The 21,670-nt window shown below is 42.7% G+C and overlaps 3 protein-coding genes across 5 annotated transcripts; 1 reads left to right on the top strand and 2 right to left on the bottom strand.

Moving 5' to 3' along the window:
• Positions 1-964: 964 nt before the first annotated feature.
• On the bottom strand, positions 965-9,277 carry LOC117836170 (ABC transporter G family member 48). Its single transcript, XM_034715549.2, has 19 exons — positions 8,848-9,277; positions 8,654-8,774; positions 7,137-7,219; positions 6,599-6,683; positions 6,206-6,496; positions 6,031-6,121; positions 5,039-5,939; positions 4,770-4,930; positions 4,570-4,673; positions 4,335-4,500; positions 4,060-4,241; positions 3,633-3,965; positions 3,186-3,476; positions 2,998-3,081; positions 2,759-2,892; positions 2,304-2,531; positions 2,030-2,201; positions 1,549-1,803; positions 965-1,472 (listed from the first exon to the last, which is right to left on the bottom strand). The coding sequence occupies exons 1-19, from the start codon at positions 9,225-9,227 to the stop codon at positions 1,203-1,205; spliced, it is 4,332 nt and encodes a 1,443-aa protein (XP_034571440.1). The 5' UTR covers positions 9,228-9,277; the 3' UTR covers positions 965-1,202.
• A 4,409-nt stretch (positions 9,278-13,686) lies between these two features.
• LOC117839260 (glutathione S-transferase T1) lies at positions 13,687-16,522 on the top strand. The gene is made up of 7 exons (XM_034719558.2): positions 13,687-13,942; positions 14,006-14,079; positions 14,255-14,315; positions 14,594-14,647; positions 15,384-15,463; positions 15,876-16,081; positions 16,155-16,522. Exons 1-7 carry the CDS (start codon positions 13,875-13,877, stop codon positions 16,362-16,364), a joined length of 753 nt encoding a protein of 250 aa, XP_034575449.1. The 5' UTR covers positions 13,687-13,874; the 3' UTR covers positions 16,365-16,522.
• LOC117839257 (uncharacterized) lies at positions 16,501-21,355 on the bottom strand. Of its 3 annotated transcripts, none has more exons than XM_034719552.2 (11): positions 20,958-21,355; positions 20,638-20,730; positions 20,207-20,527; positions 19,572-20,122; positions 19,154-19,242; positions 18,859-18,962; positions 18,655-18,754; positions 18,508-18,583; positions 18,310-18,424; positions 17,710-18,241; positions 16,501-17,163 (listed from the first exon to the last, which is right to left on the bottom strand). In XM_034719552.2, the coding sequence occupies exons 1-11, from the start codon at positions 21,232-21,234 to the stop codon at positions 16,668-16,670; spliced, it is 2,754 nt and encodes a 917-aa protein (XP_034575443.1). In that variant the 5' UTR covers positions 21,235-21,355; the 3' UTR covers positions 16,501-16,667. The 3 variants fall into 3 exon arrangements, with proteins under 3 accessions (XP_034575443.1, XP_034575444.1, XP_034575442.1); XM_034719553.2 differs by having other exon boundaries at positions 20,216-20,527; positions 20,958-21,354; XM_034719551.2 differs by having other exon boundaries at positions 19,572-20,527; positions 20,958-21,354.
• Positions 21,356-21,670: the final 315 nt, after the last annotated feature.

Raw genomic sequence — 21,670 nt, forward strand, 5'->3', positions numbered from 1 at the left:
GGGTTAGAGAGGAGCCCCAACTGCAGCAAGTCCAACCCCCTTTTTCCTTTTTGTTTTATTTTTTTATTTAAAAGTTGGTTCAGAATTACTTATAAAAAGAGAAAATTAGAATTGGTTCAGAGTTCCCCAGGTCACAATTGAAATTGGAAATCTTTGGGAGGAAATCCATATACATTCACCGCAATCTAGACACTGAGGATGAGACCAAGTGGCGCTGGACAGAAAATGAAAAATACTTAAAAGTGCATAGCTCATCCAGTTCCACGGCCGGACAAAGAAAATCAACGTCACCCCGATATGGAAGGCGAAAGCAGAGCCGAAATGCAGCTACTACATAGGAAAATTCTAATGGCAGGTAATTTGGCAAAAAGGGGTTGGCCAAATGATCCGATCTACAAGCTATGCAACGTGTAACCAGAGATGTCGACACATTTATGCAAGGAACTGCACATACACCGCTACGGTGTGGAACCGTTGGGCTACATGGTTTGATCTACATCACGTGCCGCAGCGAATGGGACATCCTCAATTCACAAACTGGTGCAAGTGAGGTAGGATACTGATTGGGATGCAGAACCGACCGCTCTTCGATGGGTTTGTCATCTATTTTTGTTGGAATGTCTGGAAAGAACGAAACAGAAGAAATTTTAATCAGGGTAGTAAGCTTTTTGAGGATGTGGCATTCCTTATTAGGGAAGATTTCCAGCAGTATCAGTTGTCATCAACCAACACCTCCACCCAAACGTTTAGTTCTTGCGCAGGGAGTTGTTAGCTGTAATCGTGCAGTGGTGGTTCTTTTGGTTTGTTTTTTTCTCCTATACAGTTGGGCGCCCTTTGGCGCCACCGGTTGTAATTCCTTTTAAAACTTTTCTTTCTCTTCTTTCTAATAAAAATTCAGCAAAGTTTTTGCTGTCTGTTCAAAAAAATTGGAAAATTGGGCATCTTTCGTTAGAAATTATATATATATATATATATATATATTTCAATTTACATATAGTCCCTTCCGAAGCAGGGATAGCTACTGCAGTAAAATCCTACACGGCTTTCCACTTACGATAACTATACACAAGTACAAAAGCTTGGGACTGCATATTGGCTTCAACTATGAATTAAGAGAAGAGATTGAGATGATGTCTACAGTCTACTGCCTGCCTGTAGATATGATGGAATCTGGTAGTTTACCGGACTCCGGAGCTAATTAATTAACGTTTCTGGAAGTTGAAGAACTTGATGGAATAACCAAAGACGAAGAAGAAGGCGATGATGTAGGCGAAATGGACGAGCACGACATAGCCTAGGAAGTCATGCCGGATGCCGAGATTATCCTTCAAAAACTCATTCACCGCCACGGGCGCCCCTCCGGGAACTGAAATCGAACGACCATTCTCGCCAAACTGTGATGCCACGACACCGTAGATGGTCCAGGAGACTGGGTTGGCCCAATAGTACCACCTCCACCAAATTGGTATTGCCTGCAATGCAGCAATTAATATGATGGCGTCATTATTAATAAGGTCACAGATAGTCAGATTGCATTGCTTTGCTCACCGGTCTGACGACGAGGAATCCAGCAAAGAGGTTCCATAGGGGTAGCGCAAACGTGATGAGGATGTTTGCCAGCAATGCAGAGGGAGTGCATGCCACCAGCATCATACCGAACGTCGTGAAGTAGTTGAAGCTCGCAGTGATGAAGAACAGGAAATAGAAGAATTTATCAGCTTTCCAATCATATCCAATCATCGCATATATCAGGACCGTGTACAGAATCCCCTGAAAGATGTTGTAGATGACCTCCACACATGCCTGCCAAAATTTCTCTAATTATATACTACTAGTATATAAGGAAACTGAGAAAACATCATAGCTCAAATAATGAGAAATTTTAACAAATTAAGCTCATAATTTCAAAGAATAAATATGAACAAGTAGTATATCATTATAAATATACTACATGGACAAGTAATATATTAATTTCAAATGGGCTCAAACATTAATTTATATTAATACCAACAAGGTTAAGGATTATTACCTGCGCAAACGCGTAGGATAATGGAGAGTACATCCCCGCTGCCTTTTCGCGATAGAAAACTGCTCGCTCAATTGACACAACAGGCTGAACAGTGATGCAATTGGAAGCCCCAAGAAAGAAGGTAGCAGCATACGTGGCTCCAAGTAGGTTGTATAAATCTTGTTGTGAATCTCTGTAAAAAAATATATAAGCATTATTAGTGCCACCACAGAAGCTAATATAGAATTATTTAAACAATTTTTGTTTCAACTACAGCATCGAAGAAGGGTCATACATGTTCTTTCCTTTTTGCCAAAATACTGTACCAAATGCAAGGCCAAAGAGCAGTGTCATCAGATAGCGCATGGCATTGTAGGGTGGATTCTTCCAGTAAGAACGATATTGCTTCCAGAAGTTTGCAACAAATTGACCATAGAAATTCTGCGAATATTTTGTAGGAAATGACAGATCCTGGTAGTCTGGTGAGGGAATGCTCAACTCCTTGATTAGTTCTTGGTTTTTCCTGATCATAGTTATGAAGTAAGTGTGAAGAGTCAAATATTGCATTAATCATAGTTTTAATTCCTCAATGTACAAGAATTGTGAAACCATGCTACCCAAGAAAATAGACAACAGGATGAATGTGACAGCTGCTGCCATTTTTCACTCTCCGCTTTCAGGGATTTTTTTTCTTCGAAAAAACAAGGATTTGTACGTAGAACAAGTCAGTGATAAGGTGAGGCTAGTTACCTATAAAGCACAGAGTTAGCATAAATTTCAGCAAAATTCATGTTCAGGCGAGCCTCAGATAGAGGAGAGCTAACTTCCAGCACCCACGTCGCAGGATTATATCCTTGCGTGATCTTTGGTACACCTGGAATCGCCTGCAGGAAATGAGATTATTCACTTGTCATATGTGTTAGCAAGTTACGGAATCAACTAAACCTTTGTCATCCCCAAACTGAAACACATAAGAAAAGAGGACTGACCTCAAAATACTCGACTAGTTTGTGAGAGTGGCGACCAAGTTCACCAGCATAAATAACCTGCCCTCCTCGTTTCAAAAGCAGAAGCTGGAAAAGAAACCAATTGCCTTGCATTGTGAGCAAAAAAAAATAAAAATAAAAAAACAGTTTTGAGATTGGGGGGGTTATAGCTAGAGAGATGAGCTGAGAACCTCATCAAAAGACTCAAATATGTCAATGCTGGGCTGATGGATTGTGCAAACCACAGTACGCCCCGTGTTAACTGTATTTCTCACTGTACGCATGACAATTGCTGCAGCTCGAGCGTCAAGACCAGAAGTTGGCTCGTCCATGAAGATGATTGAAGGGTTTGCTACCAGCTCCACGGCAATCGTCAGCCTTTTTCTTTGTTCAGTTGATAACCCACTCACTCCAGGGAGACCCACCAGCGCGTTGCGCAACACATCAAGCTCTACAAGGGCCATCACTTCCTCCACAAACATCTAACAGTGCAATATATAAGTCAGAAACGAACGATTAGTTGCTGTTTATTTTCAAGTAAGTACTCCCTCTGTTCTGATTTACATGACGCTGGTTAGCTCAAATTTGAGCTAGGCAACGTCAAATAAAAAAAGAACGGAACGAACTGCTGCTAGTACCTTTTTCGTAACGTCGTCAACATCTGAGGGAAGGCGCAGCCACGCAGAGTAGGCTATGGATTCATACACGGTAACATTCGGGGAATGGATATCAGTCTGTTCGCAATAGCCACTGATCCGGGCAAAAGTTTCTTGTTTTTTGGGGTAACCGGACAGGGTAACATCTCCTTCAACAGCTCCGCTAGTTTTCCTTCCTGCCAGGACATCCATCAAAGTGGTCTTTCCAGCTCCACTCACACCAACTAATGCTGTCAGAACCCCTGGCCTGAAACTACCACTGATATCGGAGAGCAGCTGTAGACGGCTTTCTGTGAATCCTTGTTCCTTCATTTCCTGAAAAAAACAAGATAAGGAACTTGTGTCATGAATCATATGATGATGATGTGTGTGCATGAGAACTCATCAGGAAGAACGTAGCTAGGCTTACTGCAGGCATGTCCACATAATAGTTTATATGGTTAAAGCAAAGTGAAAGAGGCTGGAAAGGCAAAGTGACGCGTGACTCTGCTGCTCTCTCTGTTACTCCTGCATCTTTGTTTCTTCCTTGTTCTACCATTTCACTTTCATTGTCTTCACCTTCTGAAACTTGTGCATTGGAGCCACTACTTGCTGGACGGAACAAAACATATCAAGTGATGTAAGTCCCCCTCACCAAAGTGTCCACAGTAAGTAAATACAAGAAGAAAAAACAATAGTGCTTACGACTCAAGTATGTCAGGGCCCAAAGGTAGAGGGCGTTGAACAAAATAATGAATCCTATAAGGGCTCCGATGGAAAGCCAAAATCCCCATTCTCCGGTAAACAACCCTTTGGATTTAAGAATAGCTTTGCCTACTGTTGGTGCGTCAATAGTCGTGTCATTGTTTGGCTGTATTAAAATGGATGTCGTTAATTCAAAATCACAACCACCACCTTTACTAGAAGAAGAAAAACTTACAATAGCCCATCTACTGGCAAGGAACTCATTGATAGATATTGCATTTTGGCTATACATCATAGGAGATGCCCAGTAACCCCAGATCCACCATGGTTTGATGTCATCTGTCCATATATCATATTCAGGAATCAAAAGGTTTTACTTCCATCCAATTGAATGAAAAGATGTAAATGAATTTTATTACACGGCAGCATACTTACTTCTACGGATGACAAATCCTCCAAAGATGAAAATCATAAGCAGCACGAACATTCCAAAAGTATTGGCCACGACCATTGTTTTCAAAATTGCTCCAAGAAATCGGAACAAAGCCATTGCCATTTGATGTGTGGCAAAGAAAGCTATAAACTGACGAAAGAACCTATATATTTCCGACACACAGATGAACTCATCATGAAGCTGCTACATGATATGATCAAATGACGAAATCCGAATGGTGAAAGTTGGTACAAGCTAGGATTATGCATACCTTCCTGCAGCAGGTGCAAAGCCCATCACATAGTACGTGAGAACAACCCATACTGCTGCTTCCACGAGCGAGACAGGGACCTTCAAGATTATGTTTGCCAGCCCAAAGGTCCACGCAGGGAAGAACAAGAAATCCCTATGCTTGTAGAAAACTGGAAGCTTCTTTATGGTCAATTGTAGCTCAGCGAACCCATTGAACATGACCGTTATCAAACTGAAAGTCAGAGCCCCAAAGAACTTGGTGCCATCAGAAATCTGGCCATGCGGCATCTTTGTTCTGAGGAACACAGTCATGGACATGAGCGCAAGGATGATCAACTGGGTGACCTTGAAAATGTAGATGAAGGAGTTGCGCTTCATCAGCAGCTGCTCTCTCGACATCACCGCCTTGAACGATTCCCAGCTGGAAAGCCCATACTTTCTGGTGGTCAGCGCAGCAGGATGGGTTTTGGACTTGTCGAAAGGAGTTTGCAGCTCCTTGTGCATCAGCTGGCCTACATGGGAAGACCTGAAACGTTCTGCAAACTCTGCTACGGATACATAACGATACTGATCCTGATCAAGGTACCAGTATTGCTGCTGGTCTTTCTTGGAGGTGACCTCTTGAAGAAAGTCGGCGACACCTTTCCTTTCAGGGCAGCGGAAGCCAGCAGACTCAAAGAACTCCAAGATGTTCTCCCGTGGCCCATGGTACACTATGTATCCTTCTGATAGTAGGATTATGTCATCAAAAAGATTGTAGGTCTCTGGTGGTGGCTGGAGCAGAGAGATCATGACAGTCTCGTTCATCACATGGACCAGCTGACTCATAAACTTTACGATCTGGAATGTGCTCGAGCTATCCAGACCAGTGGATATTTCGTCCATAAACAAAGCCATTGCCGGTCCCGTTAGCATCTCCCCTACACACAAGGGAAAAAGAAATAGACAGATAATCCTGGTGGGTTAATTTGCATAGAAAATGAATTGGCCTGGTATGATTTGTATCCATACCGGTTGTCACACGTTTCTTTTGCCCACCAGAAATTCCTCTGATCATCTCATCGCCGATGGTGATATCAGCACAGATGTCCAGCCCAAGCACCTGATGAGAAGACAAGTTTTTGGTAAACGCAATCCTGAAGTTTTTTGACCATCTATCAGTAAACTCGATCAGAACCTCACTCACCTTGAGAGTGACGTCTGTTACAATATTAGTCTCCTGTCCTTGTACTGCAGTAGCTTTCATGAAAGCGTCGATCTCAGGGTCTGGCTTAATGCCTGCGTCCCGCTCCCTTCTCGCAAGTTCTGCGAGCATCTCATATCTGGCACCGATGCCTAGGCACCTCCTGGAGAAATCCAACGTCTCTCTTACAGTCATCTCTGCATTGTGGAGATCATACTGACCAACATATGCGCTCGTCCTCTCAGGATAGAACTCTGAAAGTGGATGGCCACAATATGTGATGCTGCCAGAGACCTGGTTTTGCAATAGAACGACACAGCAGCATGTGACATATATAAACGGATATAGGCGAAACTGACAGAATGGCACAAGGTGATGGATGGATCCATGCTAAACCTTGAGATTTTTGTCAAGCTTTCCCGTGAGTGCTCGCATGAACGTGCTCTTTCCTGAGGATGGAGGCCCAAGAAGAAGCGTCATCCTGAAAACAGATAGCTCAGTAGTTGCTTTCATTTATTTCTAGTGGTTTTTTACAGTGCTCAATACTATCAGGTAGTAGTATAGAGTAGGGCAAGCGGGAGCATATATGATGCAAAGAAACAAAACTCATAGCTGGAATTTCTTCTAGCTAGGAAGATTGATTGGCACATACGTACTTCTGACTGAAACAGAGTACGTGAAAGTATGATATATAGAAAAAGGAAGAAAATTAAAACACCTTATTATTTGACTTCATCATAAAAGGGTAAAAAAAAGTAACGTATTCCTCTTAAGAAAATGATGCTGCTAGTGCTAGCTAGACCAACTACTTTCGGTTAGCTGAAGGAGAGGACACGGAAAGCATCAGATGATCAGGTTGAGTTGGGTTGAAAGATCCAGGGAGCAGTTGGATTTGGATGGCGACACAGCACTAAGCAAATAGGTGCATGTGTACCTGGATGGCTTAAGGACACCATTGACATTCTTAAGTATGGTGATGTTCCTCTTGTTTGAAGAACCAAACCGTCCAATGAGGCCCTGCAATGCAGCATATATCGGTGAGTTGCGTGCTCTGTTAGCTCAGATCATACACAGCAACAAGTCATATTGATTGAAGTTGAAAGGAGACAGCTTCTAGAACATGCTAAACTAACTGCGGTCAACATTCTTTCTCGGAACGAAAAATAAAGAAAGAAAAGGAAAGCAGTTGCCGGCCTCTCTTCATAATTACGGTACCATATCATCACAGATGCTGATGTGTCACTATATTTAATGTGCATAAAACTGGATGGGTTGTTAAATATTGAAAATTGAACTATGGACAGGCTATAATAAGTAGAGTTTGTTTGCAACTGATAGAGGTTTTCTTTTTAGCAGCCTTTTATAAAAATTTAAACAGGGCATGTATATACTTAGGTTACTTCCTCTATCCCCAAATATAAGCATTTTTAGATTTTTTTTCAGAAGTCAAAGGTTTTAAACTTTGACCGTTAATAGCGAAAAAAATTATAAAGGTTGCCAACGTATAAATGATGTTTCTAGATTAACCATGAAACAAACTAGCATAATATGCAATTCTTTCTATTTCAAGTAATTTATTTTTATAGATATCATCGGTTAAAGTAACGTATCGAAGATCGTGTCAATGTCCTAGAATGCTTAAACACAAGGAAAATAATTTGGTTAGTCATTTTTTGTGCTAAAAGGGATTTTATCAAGCCGTTGCCGTCTCAGACTTGATTGGTGCTGGTACGATATATGGAGGTCGTACTCCCCGTTGAATATAATTGAAAGCAAAACAGGGGCACAGAACATGTGCAGGCGAGCGATCATCCATGCCTATTTCAAGGGAACTAGTCGGTCAATTTGAATCGGTTGTCTTTTCAACTTTAATTTTGTGTGCCTTTTGCCATCTCTCAAATAAACAATTGTTCTTGCTTGCTTGACTAGTAGCTAGTACGTAGGTAATTTCTTAACCACATACGATTACTACTACTTTCTAGCGTGCGCGCTGATGATGTCATAAACAACCTAAATATTTTTTTTGAAAAAAATAGAAATACGTGCACGTGCCGTGCCTAAAGTCAGGTTAACGGTACGGGCCTGTGCACGTGGCATGCATGCCCCAACAGAATGAAGCTTGCATATATGCATGGAGGCACGTCATAATCACAGTGCATGCTATCTATCTATACCTATGTACTGTATCTATCTATCTATCTATCTATCTACATGCAGATTATTAGTTAATTTGATTGATTAAATAGTGAATGAAGTTGATGAATACTCCCTCCATTCTTAAATATACGACTTTTTACTTCCAACTTTGACCATGAGTTAGTTAACTAAAATAAATATAACTTGTAAGTTTATTTATTTGCAAAATAATTTGTAGGAAAGATGAATAGGAAAACAAATAAAAATGAAAAAAGTTAATGGTGTCAAGAACGGAGGGAGTAATTAACAATGAACCTGGAGAAAATTGGTGGCGGCGTTCGAGAGCGTGGGGAGTTCGCGGCCGGCGGCGACGACGTCCGCCTCCACCGTCAGCTGCTCGTAGCGGACCTCGATGGTCGGGAGCTCGATGCCCACCCTGCAATGAATGGTCATCAGCCGGCGATCGATATATGGCATATCGAGCTAGAAATCGATGCATGATTACATACATGTCGATGCGATCCCTGAGCCGGCGCAGGAATCGCTCGCTGTCGTCCTGGAAGAGGCGCTCCAAGAGGGCGCGGCCCCCGTCGCCGCCGGCGAGCTTCTGGATGTCGACGACCTCGACGCCGCCGCCGCCTTCTTGTTGGTCGAGCGCCCTCCTGAGGATGCCCTGCCGCATGCGGTCGTAGGTGGGCAGCTTCTCGAGCGCCGCCCAGCGCAGGTTCTCCTCGTCGTCGACGCGGTGGTCGTGCTCCGACTGCGCCCGCCCGAAGGGGTCCTCTGTCTCCATCTGCCGGAACGACTGCGAGATGGAGGAGCCCCAGCTGAGGCTCCGGCGGCTCGACGACGCCAGCGCTGGCGCCGCATGCTGCTGATGCTCGGCCATCACGAGACTTGGATGATGATCGAGTTAGCTAGCAGCCATGAGCTAGCTGTATGTTTGAGCATGTATGTGTGTATATATAGTGTTTAGGATGGAGAGAAGCACATACACACTGTGCATATATGGGCCGGGTATGAATTGTATTGCTGCAGCCGGCCTGCTCCGCTCCGCGGGAATTAATAATCGATTGTTGGAAAGAAGAAAATCCGATGGATATGATATCATGATATGGTGGACGTACGACGTATGCATCCACCACTCATTCTAATTATGTATATGTATATGCAGCACAGCGCACATGTACAGCATGTGGCCGGACTGATGTCAGCAGATGCGTCGCCGAACCATTCCATAATGTACTGTACTAGCTAGGACTCCATTGCTTTGTTGACCAAATTAAAGATCTGGTCCATCGGCCAAACTAAAATTCATCTTGCTTCAAGGTTGCTTGCCGCTGACTCCAAGTAATCCCAGAATGCAGTTAGATTTTTTTCAAAGTCAAACTTTTTCATTTTTGAGCGAAATAATCATGAAGACTAAAAATAATGTTATTAGATTTATTGTGAAGCCAACTATTATAATATGTAATCTTTTTTATTTGAAGTAAATTATTTTTAGAGATATTGTTGATCAAAGTTGAAAAGTTTGGCTTTGGAAAAACCTAAACGTAGCTATATTTTGGGACGGAGGGGTAACATTTTCTCTGTTGCAAATTAAAAGGTCTATTTAATTTTACGATTCCAAACAATTAACTAGCTTTAATTTGTGCTGGATCGGAGCCAGTAATATATACAATCAAAGCGACATATAACATGTTTATTTATTTGTGGGAAGAAGTTAATTAAAGAGTTGCTTGGTTCGTGCGAGATTCATATATATCACAAGCATGCATGATGAATGTGATGGTCGTTTTTCACTAAATATTGTACAGGTCTATCTATACTATAATGTGTACAACTTTGAACGACGACGTTTTATTTCCATGTGTAGACCGACCGCATCAAACTGATGCATAGACATACGAAAAACCGGGAAATTAAAGCTGCGACCGGCCCGGTGGAAGTCCAAGCTAGCTGTGTTGATTGGATTTTTTTAAAAAGAAAAAAAAAGCACAAATGCATGCTGTTTTCATGAATGATAGGGTTAGCTGTGCATGGAGCATGCATATATATTAAGTAATTAATTAATTAGGTAGGTTTTGAATTGACCGTGGAATGAATCGGAACATTATATTATACGTCAGGGCTGGGCTGGGCGGCGACGGCTGCGCAGCCGGCGGCCAAGCCAAGCTAGTGTTGTTATACATTTTGCTGGGTCTTGCATCAGCTGAATCCTATATATCTATCATTCTGTTCATCCATATCTCTGCCTGCGTACGTAGTCCATGATGATTCCGATCAATCCGGCCATCGGAAAATTCAACCACCACATGCGTATGCTGCAGTACCAGGTAGTAGCCTAACATGTATAATGGTCGGTGTTAGAAAATTAATTTCATAGGTACCTAAATATACACTAGTATCTATCTAGATATATAATAAAATCTATAAATATAAAATATGAAAATGACCTACAACTTAGAATGAATTGCCCATGAGATGTCATATATATATGTACATCGAATCGAATCGAATCGAAGAATTATAAATTAGGGAGTTGTATGCGCCATAAACATGTGCACACATGTGTTCGCGTGCGATATTATAGGCATTTATGGATACATATATGACAAATTACATGTATATATATAAATCATATTGAAGGACTGAATAAAACTTGTCAAATCCATCAACGGTAGGAGATGACATTATCCATGACGCAAATGAGAGCACCTAACCTATAAGCTAATATCTTAAACTAATTAATTAATTAATGATCCGAGCATCATGCAATCGCCATATGAACCCCGGCCCATGCATATATCACAAGATCACCTAACCCACCGTCTCATAAGAACTGCAATTTCAACATTTGAAAAAAAATAATCTCATAAAAAATTGCAATCTTAGAAATTAGACCACAAGCCGTGCCCGCTTAATTACCTTACATACCTAGTCAAGTGCCCAAAACATATTTGCCAGCCTTAATTATTATCCTGCGTGTTGTGATTTATGCCAGAAAAAAGAAAGCCATAAATTGATGGATTTGACTAATTAATAAGGGTACTTGACAATAATACTAATATGTTGAAAAATACCATAGACTAGCTATATAGAAATATATTAAATTAAATATATCATAAGTATACAAATTTGGTGGAAACGACTACTTGGCAGGCGGGTATGACATGTATGCCATGTTAGCAGCTAACGTGTCCACAACGGCGAACCCAAGTGTTTCTAGGAGTCTGGGCAATTTATTTAGCTGAGCAAGGAATTAGACCTCTCACCATATATATGCACGTGGTACTTGATGATTGGTCCAATGGACATGAGAACTAAAGATCTCGGGCGGGCGCCTAGGGTTGCTGAGCCCTGGGTCCGCCACTTGTGTCCATAAATAAATGTGTGGTATTGTTGCAGATAGCTCCTAGTTTAGTTTAATGTGTCACTATTAGCGATTCGTCCACATCACTTATGGAACTTAGGTGGGCATGTTCCAACACAAGTAGCTTGTTTTGTTGTTGCCGCAGCACTATCAAACCCTAGACGCTCAAAATCCAACATCTGGAATTGATGCCTGAGCTAGGCAGGTCTCTCAACAACTTGAAACAAACAAACTTGAAACAAACAAGTCCAAGGAATCTTAACACCCGACATCCAAAATCTACTTACAGCCCACCACGTACACATAGCACCTCTCTATTTTTATCCTTGCTTCGAGGAAAAGATCGTAGGTGCTATGTTTGGAATGGTAAGGATTATAAGTTAGCCCTTGTCCTTAAACTTTCAAAATGGTACCACCGCACCACAACCACAAATGGGTTATATGGGTGAAAGAAAACGGTACTCGTATAGCCTAATAAGACAGGAAGGGAGTGAATTAGTTAACTTAAAAACTTAATTAAACCTATGACTTCCACTAATTACATGAAAAAAACTAGTTCATACTATTTAGATGTGCATCTAAGCCAGGTTGATCACTTCCCACGCCCACAAAGAGTTTGTACCATAAAGCTAATCTTAGGAAGAACTACTCTAAAAACGTAAAGGCACTTAAATGGCAAGTATGAAATGCGGAAACGTGAAGGAATGGTTTATAAAAGATGCAAACTCAGCACAAAGATTTATCACGTGGTATCAATATAAGCAATGTTACCCCTAGTCCGGAGCTCCACCAAGAATATGCTCTCGGTCAAGGTCTTAGGCTTGACATAGGGGCTCTTGCTAAAACGGATGAGAAGCTTACCACAAAGATAAGGCTCACCATTCCCTCTCTTCTGGTCATCTTACTGCCGACTCCACTATGGAGCTTCTCCATGAAGTAATTAAGGGGTCTCTCTCCTCCCTCGAACATGGTCGTCCTCGCAGCTCCAAACCAAGTTGGAGGATCGAAAACTTGTTGGTGAGCTACCAAGGTCCGCGAAAGTGTCGGCACACCAAACTTAAAAGATTGGTTCACTCCAAGAACCACACAGGGGGTAGAGACACCTAACTCTCTATCACTTTAGGCATAATCTAGCACTAATAATCACTATATAAGCTTGTGCTAATTGCCTAAGATGATCAATCTTAGCACTTTAGTGGCATGAATGTTTTCTTGATGTGTCTTGTATTCAGCACACTACAATCACTTCAAAGGATGAATAGAGGAGTTATAAATAGCTTAATAATTCAAAAGAGTCGTTGCTTCAACGGTTAGTAAAAGCCAGTGAGTATTGATCCCATGGTCACTTTGGATAGGCATTGGATCGTCATCCGGTCCACATAAATGCTCTTTATGCCTCCTTCACAATCCAACACAATCCTAATTAATATTACTTCAAAAGCAAATAGTATTTTAGTTCGTCCTTATTGAGCCAAATTCTTAAAATAGTTAGGCCAAATCATTAGGCCCTTTTACCACCTCTAGGTGTATACTTTTTGACACAGCCATTGTAGTCTCCGTACCAATTTGTCCAACACTTTATCTGATGTTGTCGGGGATAGATCCCCAATAACCACAAGGAAGGAAGAAGACGGATTACTACGAGAATTCCCTATACTCCTACTATTAGGACTCATACATTGTAATCCTAATATGACTCATATCCTGTAATCCTATTAGGACTCATATCCTGTAATCCTACTAGGACTCATATCTTGTAATCCTACTAGGACTTTGACCTTGTAACCGATTAGTAATCATGTCTCCTAGAGTATATAGGACTCATGCCTATAATTCTACTGGGACTCATACCCTGTAATCCTACTAGAACTCATATCCTGTACTATAATCCTACTAGGACTTTAACCTTGTAACCGATTAGTAATCCTGCGTCCTAGAGTATATAAAGGAAGGCAGGGTCCTAAATCTCCAACCAGGATACCCCTCAGGAGATTTTGCCTATTTCGTTTGCGGAGTTAATCCGAGACGTTAATCTGGGCCCTGCAGCCTCTTTCCTTTCTGCGGCTGCGCTTTTGCCCTCTTCCGCGTTCTCCACCAAGCAAGCAGCAGCAGCAGGAGAAGAGCAGATCAGCAAGAGCCGGAGAAGCCTCCCCTAGCTTCGCTATGCAGCCCATCAAGGTGTACGCCGACCGGCGGTCGCAGCCCTCCCGAGCCGTCATCATCTTCTGCAGGTATTCCGTTCTGTTTCCCTAGTCATCCGGCCGCCGATTCTTGATGTCCACCACCGGTTGCAGGGTGAATCAGATCGATTTCGAGGAGGTCACGGTGGATTTGTTCAAGTCCCAGCACCTCACCCCACAATTCAGAAGTACCATCCTCAGACCAGTCCTGATTTTCTTCATTTTCTGTTTTTGAGATGGGGAGTTGCGAGAATGTTGCAATTATTCCAACTTCTCAAATTGAGCGGGAATTCTATGCGATAATAATGTTTCATATTAGCAGTTCTGCTCGATGTACGCTGATTGCTTCTTTTGTCTCTCCAGAAATAAACCCACTGGGGCAAGTGCCTGCAATTGTTGATGGAAGATTCAAACTATTTGAGAGGTATTGTTTACCTTCTACGTATTGTTTACGAGCTGATGTATTTTTATTCTTACAAGCGCGAATAGGAACTGGGGAGGTATCTGATACCTAAAAGAAAATGTTCTGGACTTCCCAATAAAGTTATTTAATTACTTTATGATATAACTAGGATTGCCTGGTTACATTACTATTTCATTACATGTAATTGTTTTTGACATGCTTAAACTATGCTACTAGTAGTATCAGTATGATACATCTATACTTGATCTTTCATGACAAAACTTGTCCTTTTGTGGCAGTCATGCTATTTTGAGGTATCTTGCGTCCGTGTTCCCTGGAGTTGCAGATCACTGGTGCGTTACATTTAGTAGTGACACTCAATTAGTGCTGCTTATTTTTATTTTTTATAAAGTGCTCCTTTGTTTGTTGATTGGTGTTGTGTTGCATACTAGTAATGACACCATTTAATTATGACTATTGTGTGCCACAAGTTCTTTAGTCTTTGTTGGAGTCTTTCAACCGTCAGATTGTTCAAATTGAAATGCGAGTACATTCTATTGGATTTTCCATCGAATAGCTCCGGTTTACTTCTATGCCACTGAATCGTGCCTTTTGTTTCTTATATCCCATCAGCACCATTAGAGCTATGTTAGTTGCTGTAAAAAGATACTTTTGCCCCTGCATATGGGTTCTTGAATCTGCTCGTGCTGCTTTTTGGTGTGCAGCTCTTGCATCCGCTGCTGCAGCTTCTAGTTAGGCCTGGTGGTGCATGCACTGCCAATGCAGTTCACAAGTCCAAATGAAACCGAAATAACATATACAAGAATCATGTCCAAAAAAGCAGATGAGAGCAAATTTTCACATACAAGTAACATGTCCATCTCCCAAATGAGAGCAAATTTACACATCCAAGTAGCATTTCCACCTCCCAAATGAGACTGAGATAACACATTGAAGTATTTTGAGAGTCAGTATTTTGAGAAATTCATTGGAGCTTGATTAACGCTTATTGACGGTGATGGCGTATGAGGATTAAGGAATAAAACATGCTATTCAGTGACTGTTTGATTTCGTTTTCTTTTCATATAGGTATCCAGCTGACTTGTTCACCCGAGCTAAAATTGAGTCAATCTTGGATTGGCATCACTCAAATTTGCGTCGTGGTGCAGGTGAGAGCCAAGGTTACTCTTACTCATGGGGCTGGTTCTACCAGGCTCTTGTGGAGTTATCATTTACCATGTAGGATGCTTGCTTTGCATCCAATCATAGTTCATCATAAAATCGTCCCATAACTTTGATAGGATGATTCAATTCCTTATTTTTGTACCAGCCTTGTGCTTATAACTTTATAAGAGACGAAATGATGATGGAACAACCCACTCTGTTCCACAAGCTGAACAAGTGGTTTATGTTTAGAGTTGGCACCTTAGCTGTGTTCACTAGAGATTATGCCAATTGAGTTTATCTTTTGATGAAAATTGGTACTGCTTCAAAACAGTAATGAGCATCTACAGTTCCAGTAGCCACATGATCACATAAATTTGTCTCAAACTGAGCCCTTTTGATTGTTTGTACTTGCAGCAACACTTGTAATGCACACAGCATTGGCTCCCTTTCTTGGTCTTACGACAAGTCCTGATGCTGTGAAGCAAGCAGAGAAACTTCTATCGCAGTCACTGGAAAGGATTGAATCAGTGTGGCTGAAAGGTGGTGCAAAGTTCTTGCTAGGTAGTCCCCAGCCATCGATTGCAGATCTGAGCCTTGTTTGTGAGATAATGCAATTGGAGGTAAGTGTGTTTCCTGTAGCTATCTAGAGTGCTGTTGTGAGATTGTGCTTAACTGCAATATGTGGCTTTGCAGATCCTTGGCGATGACGTGCGTGACCGATTTCTGGGAGCTCATGAGAAGATCCTCGTCTGGATGGATAACGTGAAGAAAGCCACGAGTCCTCATTTTGAGGAAGTCCATGAGCTCCTCTTCCAAGTGAAGGCACGCATGCTAAGCAAGGCTGCAGCAGCAAACCAGACTTCTGAGCCAAGCACAAAGCACAAAATTGCATCAAAGCTCTGACCGACTGCACCAAAAGAAATAAGAAACTGTTGCAAGTATGAAACAAGCGTCGGCAAGAGTCTATGACTCTATGTTGCCCATGATGAAAATAAAACGAAACTGGACTTGTATGAAATTGGTTATTTACGCTGAACAATGATTGAAAGGACTTTCCTCAATGTCTGAATCATTATTTACTGTGCACAACATGGTCATGCTTTCATGTACCCCAAATTTATTCAAAGGGAATTACAATTGTTCTTCCTCATCCAGCGGCACAGCTCCTACCGCTCCACTATTCTTGGTAAAGAGATGACACAGCTTCTAGTCCGTCTTGAATCTATGCGAAAACTTCTCTAGGCCCTCCTTGCAGTCTTCCATTACCCTCTTCGACTTGTCACCCATGGTTGAACCAAATGTGTATACACTATCCTGCACTTCTGCTGATACCTTGTTTGCCTTCGAAGCAGCAGCAGTCCCAAACTCAGTACACCAGTGCCTTGCATCTGCCGCTTGCTGCTTTAGGCTTGCAATAAAGGACCTCACGTGTTGCATCACTCTCTCCAGTGCACCATGAGACCGCACTTTCATCTCAGCAGACATTGACTTTAGCTTCTCCAGCAAAGATTCTGCCCGGTTGATAGCTTCATCAACTGGATGTTCTTTGCCAGCGTTAGCCCATGTGACTCCAGCTGAAGCATCCTCCTCAAGTCCTTCTTCAACAACAACTTTGATTCCTTGACGTTCCCATTGGTTCCGGGCCTCCTCAAGGGCCCGTGCGTGCTCCCGAGCTTTTTTCGCTTCCTCTTCCGCCCAAGCCCTGGTTAAAGAGGGTGTGTCAATTGATATGGATTACTGATATATATAACATCAGAAGAGCATTGTGGCAGCCTATTAGCTATCATGCAGTATGAAAATGCAGACCATGATACAGATGGCCATCCTGCAATTAAGGAGTTATCTTGCATACAAAAGCTAGAAATCTTTAATAAGATAGTTCTCGTATGAACTTTAGACCGTGAGTATTTTTTTAAGTTCCAAAATCAGGCATATCTAAGAGTATAGCAATCACCAGCAGAATTTTATAATATTCTTAGTAATTTATGTGATATCCAGGATGTTGCAAGTCCCCAGATGAAAGTTGAGCATCCAAACTCAAATTATTAGCGATCAGGAGTTGAACATTAAATACATGATGTCCAGAATAACAAAAACTTTATATCAGCGCTCAGCAAGATAAGAAACCAGTAAACCACCTTGTCTGCACTAGAATGCAGAGACAATATAGAACCTAAAGAAGGGTTGGGGTTCAGGGTCGAAAAACAAATTTAGTGTAGAGGAAATCTCAAGTGTCAAGAATTCTTGCCTGGCCATAGATAATGCCTTCCTCTCCACTTCAAGCTCATATTGAAGTTGCACAACAGCCAAGTTTTCATTCTCTATTTCCTTTTGGAGTTTTTCAATCCTACTCTTCTCAAATGAGATCTCCACCTTCTTGCTCAGTACACTCTGCAGCTGTTCCTCTACTTCACTCCTCAACTTTGATAGAACTTCCATTTCAGATTCAATAGCAGCTCTGCCCCTGAACAGAATGTTCTTTTCCTCTTCTCTTTCTGCTCTCAATCTATCAAGTTCAATCCTTGCTTCTTCAGCTAATCTTTCAAGGGTCTCTACCTTTTCTCTTTCCTTTTTAAGATCCATTTCAAAACTTGCATTAAGATCTTTCTCAACTTGAGCAACCAATGCAGCATGTGCATTTACAGCTGCTTCAGCTATTTTCTCAGCCTCAATACGAGCAACCTCCTCCAGAACCACCTCAGCGGAATCACCAGTTGAAATTGCTAGGGCAGCTTGTCCTTTTGTGACAGGTTTGCCCGGTTGGAAAAGTCTTGTAAAACCTTCAAGAGAAGAGGTTTAGAAATGACCCTGAATCTACAGAGGAACATCAATTATATAAAGAGCTTACCAAAGGCAAGAGCTGTAATGCTCTGGTCTCCAGCACCCAAGTCAGCTACCAAAGCAGGCCAGGCAGCTGTGTGTATCTTATCAATGTCTATATAACCAGATGCTTTGAACAACGACTGAGAGAGAGAGCATTAACGTAAGCATAGGCAGCTGGTTTCAAGAGAGGATTATGAATGATAAGATATTTTTCATTTCTTACATTTCTGTCAACTTCAGGTAGTTGCCTCTTATCCAGGGCCATTTTCCAACTCACAAGGTCTTGACGTGACAGAGGACTGCAAGGAAGATTAGGGGTTTGATTAGAGCAAACGAGAGAGCGACCAGCATGCAACTGAATGACCATCACCTCTCGGGACAAAACAAGTTATGATTATCCTGAAGATCTTCTAGAGTATTCATATCAGATCTCGAAAGCTTGCTAGAAATCAATCCAGCTTCTGCTAAGCCTACATGTATATTGAAATCAATAAGAATGACATAACATTCCACAATGATGATTCACAAATCAAACTATGTGATTTTTTCCTGACAAAATACTTCCATGCCTCACCTTGTATAAAAGGAAAATCAGGATCTTCAGGTGTCACATCATCAAATGCAAGTTCAGTGACATTATCAATATACATTGCTGGATACACTTTTGAGAAAGTGGCCCTGTTTGGAATCCAGAAGAATACACTGGTTAGTGGAATAATCACCTATGAGAGCAGAAAATCTAACAGCAAGAATCTTAAATAGATCAAGAAAGTGAAGGCATCTGGTTTAATAGGACAAAAGAAAAATGGAAACATACTGCATATCTCCCTGCTTGGGAGGCTAATTGATGCAAAAGGAAAGATATGCACCTTGAAAGGCAATTGCTTGCAACTACCAGCCATCGAGCATACTCACGTCGGGTACACAGGTCACCAGCGCCAATACTGGGTTCAATCACCTTAAAAGAGGGTAAATTATCAGGCAAAGAGTTCCATAAAATTCTTAACATGGGCAGTCTCACAAACAACTCCATTCTGCAGTTTACATCATGCAAATGAGATGATGCAACATATAAGGTAATACTTATCCACAATGGCAACAGAAGTCCAGGTTAAGGTCCAAGCCTCGGCACAACAAACAATATTGGTTCAGTGCTAAATAGAGGGTTTTTTCCGTATCCTCAGAGCACCCCAAGTTTACCGACATAGTAAAGAAATAATTTGCCATTCAGAGATGAAAACTGATATAACAAGAATCTTCATCAAACGGTGGACTCATGAAATGTACCTTTAGAATTTGCAGTGCAGCTACTGCATTTTCCTGGGTTGGGTCAACAGAAGCTGGAACCACAATTTGCCCAGCAGGCCCCTTTGAAGCAGTGGATACTAGAGACGGAGCAGGAACTCCAGCAGAAGAAAAAGATTGCTCAGCAGGTGTGGCCTTGAATTGTTTGTTTTGGTTTTCTAATTCACTTTCCCTTCTATATAGATCCTTTGCTAAAATTTCCTCCCCGTCTCCTGGCTCGCTACTCCCCATGCGTAAATCATCCGAGCCAGGTGGAAGCATTCCATCGGCACTTACATGTTCCATATAATCAGGCAATATGGATGGATAAGCTTCATCTTTGTTATGAATTTCTGGATTCTGCTCGATGCCTTTGTCGTCTGGCTGAGATGCAACCACAGCGGCACCGCTAGAGATTTCTTGGATGGGCACAGCATCATCTGAATCTAGAACCATCACATCTGAAGTCAAAGTTTCATCCAGATGCTGGTTTTCTGGCAAAGTGATTTTGGGATCTGATGTTGCTTCTAGATTAGGAATTCCCTCCGAGAGGCCTGCATCATCAAGTTTTGTAGATGATACATAAGCATCCTGAGCATATTCAGCTGAGATGGGCAAAGGAGGAGGTGATGTCGGACTTTGAGTACCATCTGAAGCAACGAGATTGTCAAACTGATGCGCTTCTTCACCGACAATGTGGCTGCCATTAGTAGCATGCTCAGTGTTTTGCAGTGGGAGCTCCATTTCACATTCAGCTGGCTCCCCCGTTATCTCGTTTGATTCTAGAGGCGTCAGTAACTCATCTGTACCATTTCCCTTGTCGAGGCCTTCGTTGTCATCCTTGCAATCAGTTGGTAAGGAAGCCTGGGCACCTTCCCTGATAGAATTGTCATCGCGGGAATCATAATCCGAGTAAGATTCCGTGGTAGCGCTATCCGAAGACAAGTTTTGCATTTTCCCTGCATAGAGAACCGAAAGACAGCAACTGGGAACTTGCCTTGTTGGAGATGGAATGGAAAAGCACATGGCATTGCATGATAGGAGCTAGGTAAGAGAATGAGATGCGTACCCGCTGCGGAGTTGGTGCTGCTTCTGATGGAGACTGCAGCAAAGGTAAGACCAGCAAGGAAGAAAAAGGCAGCAAGCCCAGGTCCTAGAAGCCCTGTGAAGGAGCTACCATCCAAGTGTCATTACCAGCATTCTCGCAGGAACAGTAACTTGAAATTCGATTGATTCGTGTGCGTGTGCTGCCTAGATGGGATGGGATATTGGGATTGGTGCTCGTGATTAGCTATAGCTAGGGTCCGTCGGTGACTGATCATCAATAAAGTGTGTGGAGAGGAGCAGATGGATCATCAGTAGTAAGAAGATGAATGGAGTGAGTCTAACCTCCTGCTTTCCCGAACCCTAAAGGAGATTGGTCGCCGCCGTCGCCGTCCGCGCCGTCGGAGGACCAGCCAGCGAAGGAGTTGGGCGAGGGCGAGCCGGGAGACGCTCGGACGGGACGGAGGCGCGGGGGCGGGAGGAGGAGGAGGATACGAGGTGGGGGTGGGGCAGGGGCAGGGCGGCGGAGGAGGCGGAGCTGGAGGCAGCAGGCCATCTTGGCCGGGTAGGCAGCCACAGCGGGCATCTTGCTCGATCCTGTGGATGGGTCCAGGGAAGGCATGGCAGCTAGGTGCTGCTGCTGCTGCTTGGGCTCCTTTCCTCGGCTCAGCTGCCTCGCCGTCGCCGGAGCAGGAGGTGGACTGGAGATAGAGAGATAGGGAGGGTGAGGCGGTGAGCTAAGCTGAGCACCCCACCAAACATACCTTTTCTGATGAGGAGGGAGGGGATGAGAATTGATGAAGAAGGTCCAGCCCATTTCACTTTCGGCCCAGCTACGCATCTCACTCACTTCTAGGCCCAGCTACGTTAATAAGGCAGCTTGGTTGTTGGTGCATGGCCCCCGGTTTGGCCGCTCGCCCGCTGGCTCGCATCTCTCTCGTTCCTCCTCCCTCCCTCCTGCCATCAAGAACAGAACATCGAATCAGAACGCAATCCAGTTCATCAGATCGAGGAGACGAGGACGCATTGGCAACATGCATGCAGATACTTGAAGCAGC

This window comes from Setaria viridis, chromosome 9 (assembly GCF_005286985.2).
Source record: "Setaria viridis chromosome 9, Setaria_viridis_v4.0, whole genome shotgun sequence".
NCBI classification, from domain to species: Eukaryota; Viridiplantae; Streptophyta; class Magnoliopsida; order Poales; family Poaceae; genus Setaria; species Setaria viridis.

Bases quoted from the DNA above. Each gene is read 5' to 3' on its own strand.
- LOC117839260 (XM_034719558.2), top strand. From the start codon at position 13,875: ATGCAGCCCATCAAGGTGTACGCCGACCGGCGGTCGCAGCCCTCCCGA. The intron at 14,080-14,254 runs GTACCATCCTCA...TTGTCTCTCCAG, and splicing joins CCTCACCCCACAATTCAGAA to AAATAAACCCACTGGGGCAA. The intron at 14,316-14,593 runs GTATTGTTTACC...CTTTTGTGGCAG, and splicing joins AGATTCAAACTATTTGAGAG to TCATGCTATTTTGAGGTATC.
- LOC117839257 (XM_034719551.2), bottom strand. From the start codon at position 21,234: ATGCCTTCCCTGGACCCATCCACAGGATCGAGCAAGATGCCCGCTGTG. The intron at 18,755-18,858 runs GTGAGGCATGGA...ATATACATGTAG, and splicing joins TGATTTTCCTTTTATACAAG to GCTTAGCAGAAGCTGGATTG. The intron at 17,164-17,709 runs GCAAGAATTCTT...CTCTTTAACCAG, and splicing joins AAGGCATTATCTATGGCCAG to GGCTTGGGCGGAAGAGGAAG.
- LOC117836170 (XM_034715549.2), bottom strand. From the start codon at position 9,227: ATGGCCGAGCATCAGCAGCATGCGGCGCCAGCGCTGGCGTCGTCGAGC. The intron at 3,477-3,632 runs GTACTAGCAGCA...TTGCACTGTTAG, and splicing joins TTGACGACGTTACGAAAAAG to ATGTTTGTGGAGGAAGTGAT. The intron at 2,202-2,303 runs GTATGACCCTTC...ATTTTTTTACAG, and splicing joins TGGCAAAAAGGAAAGAACAT to AGATTCACAACAAGATTTAT.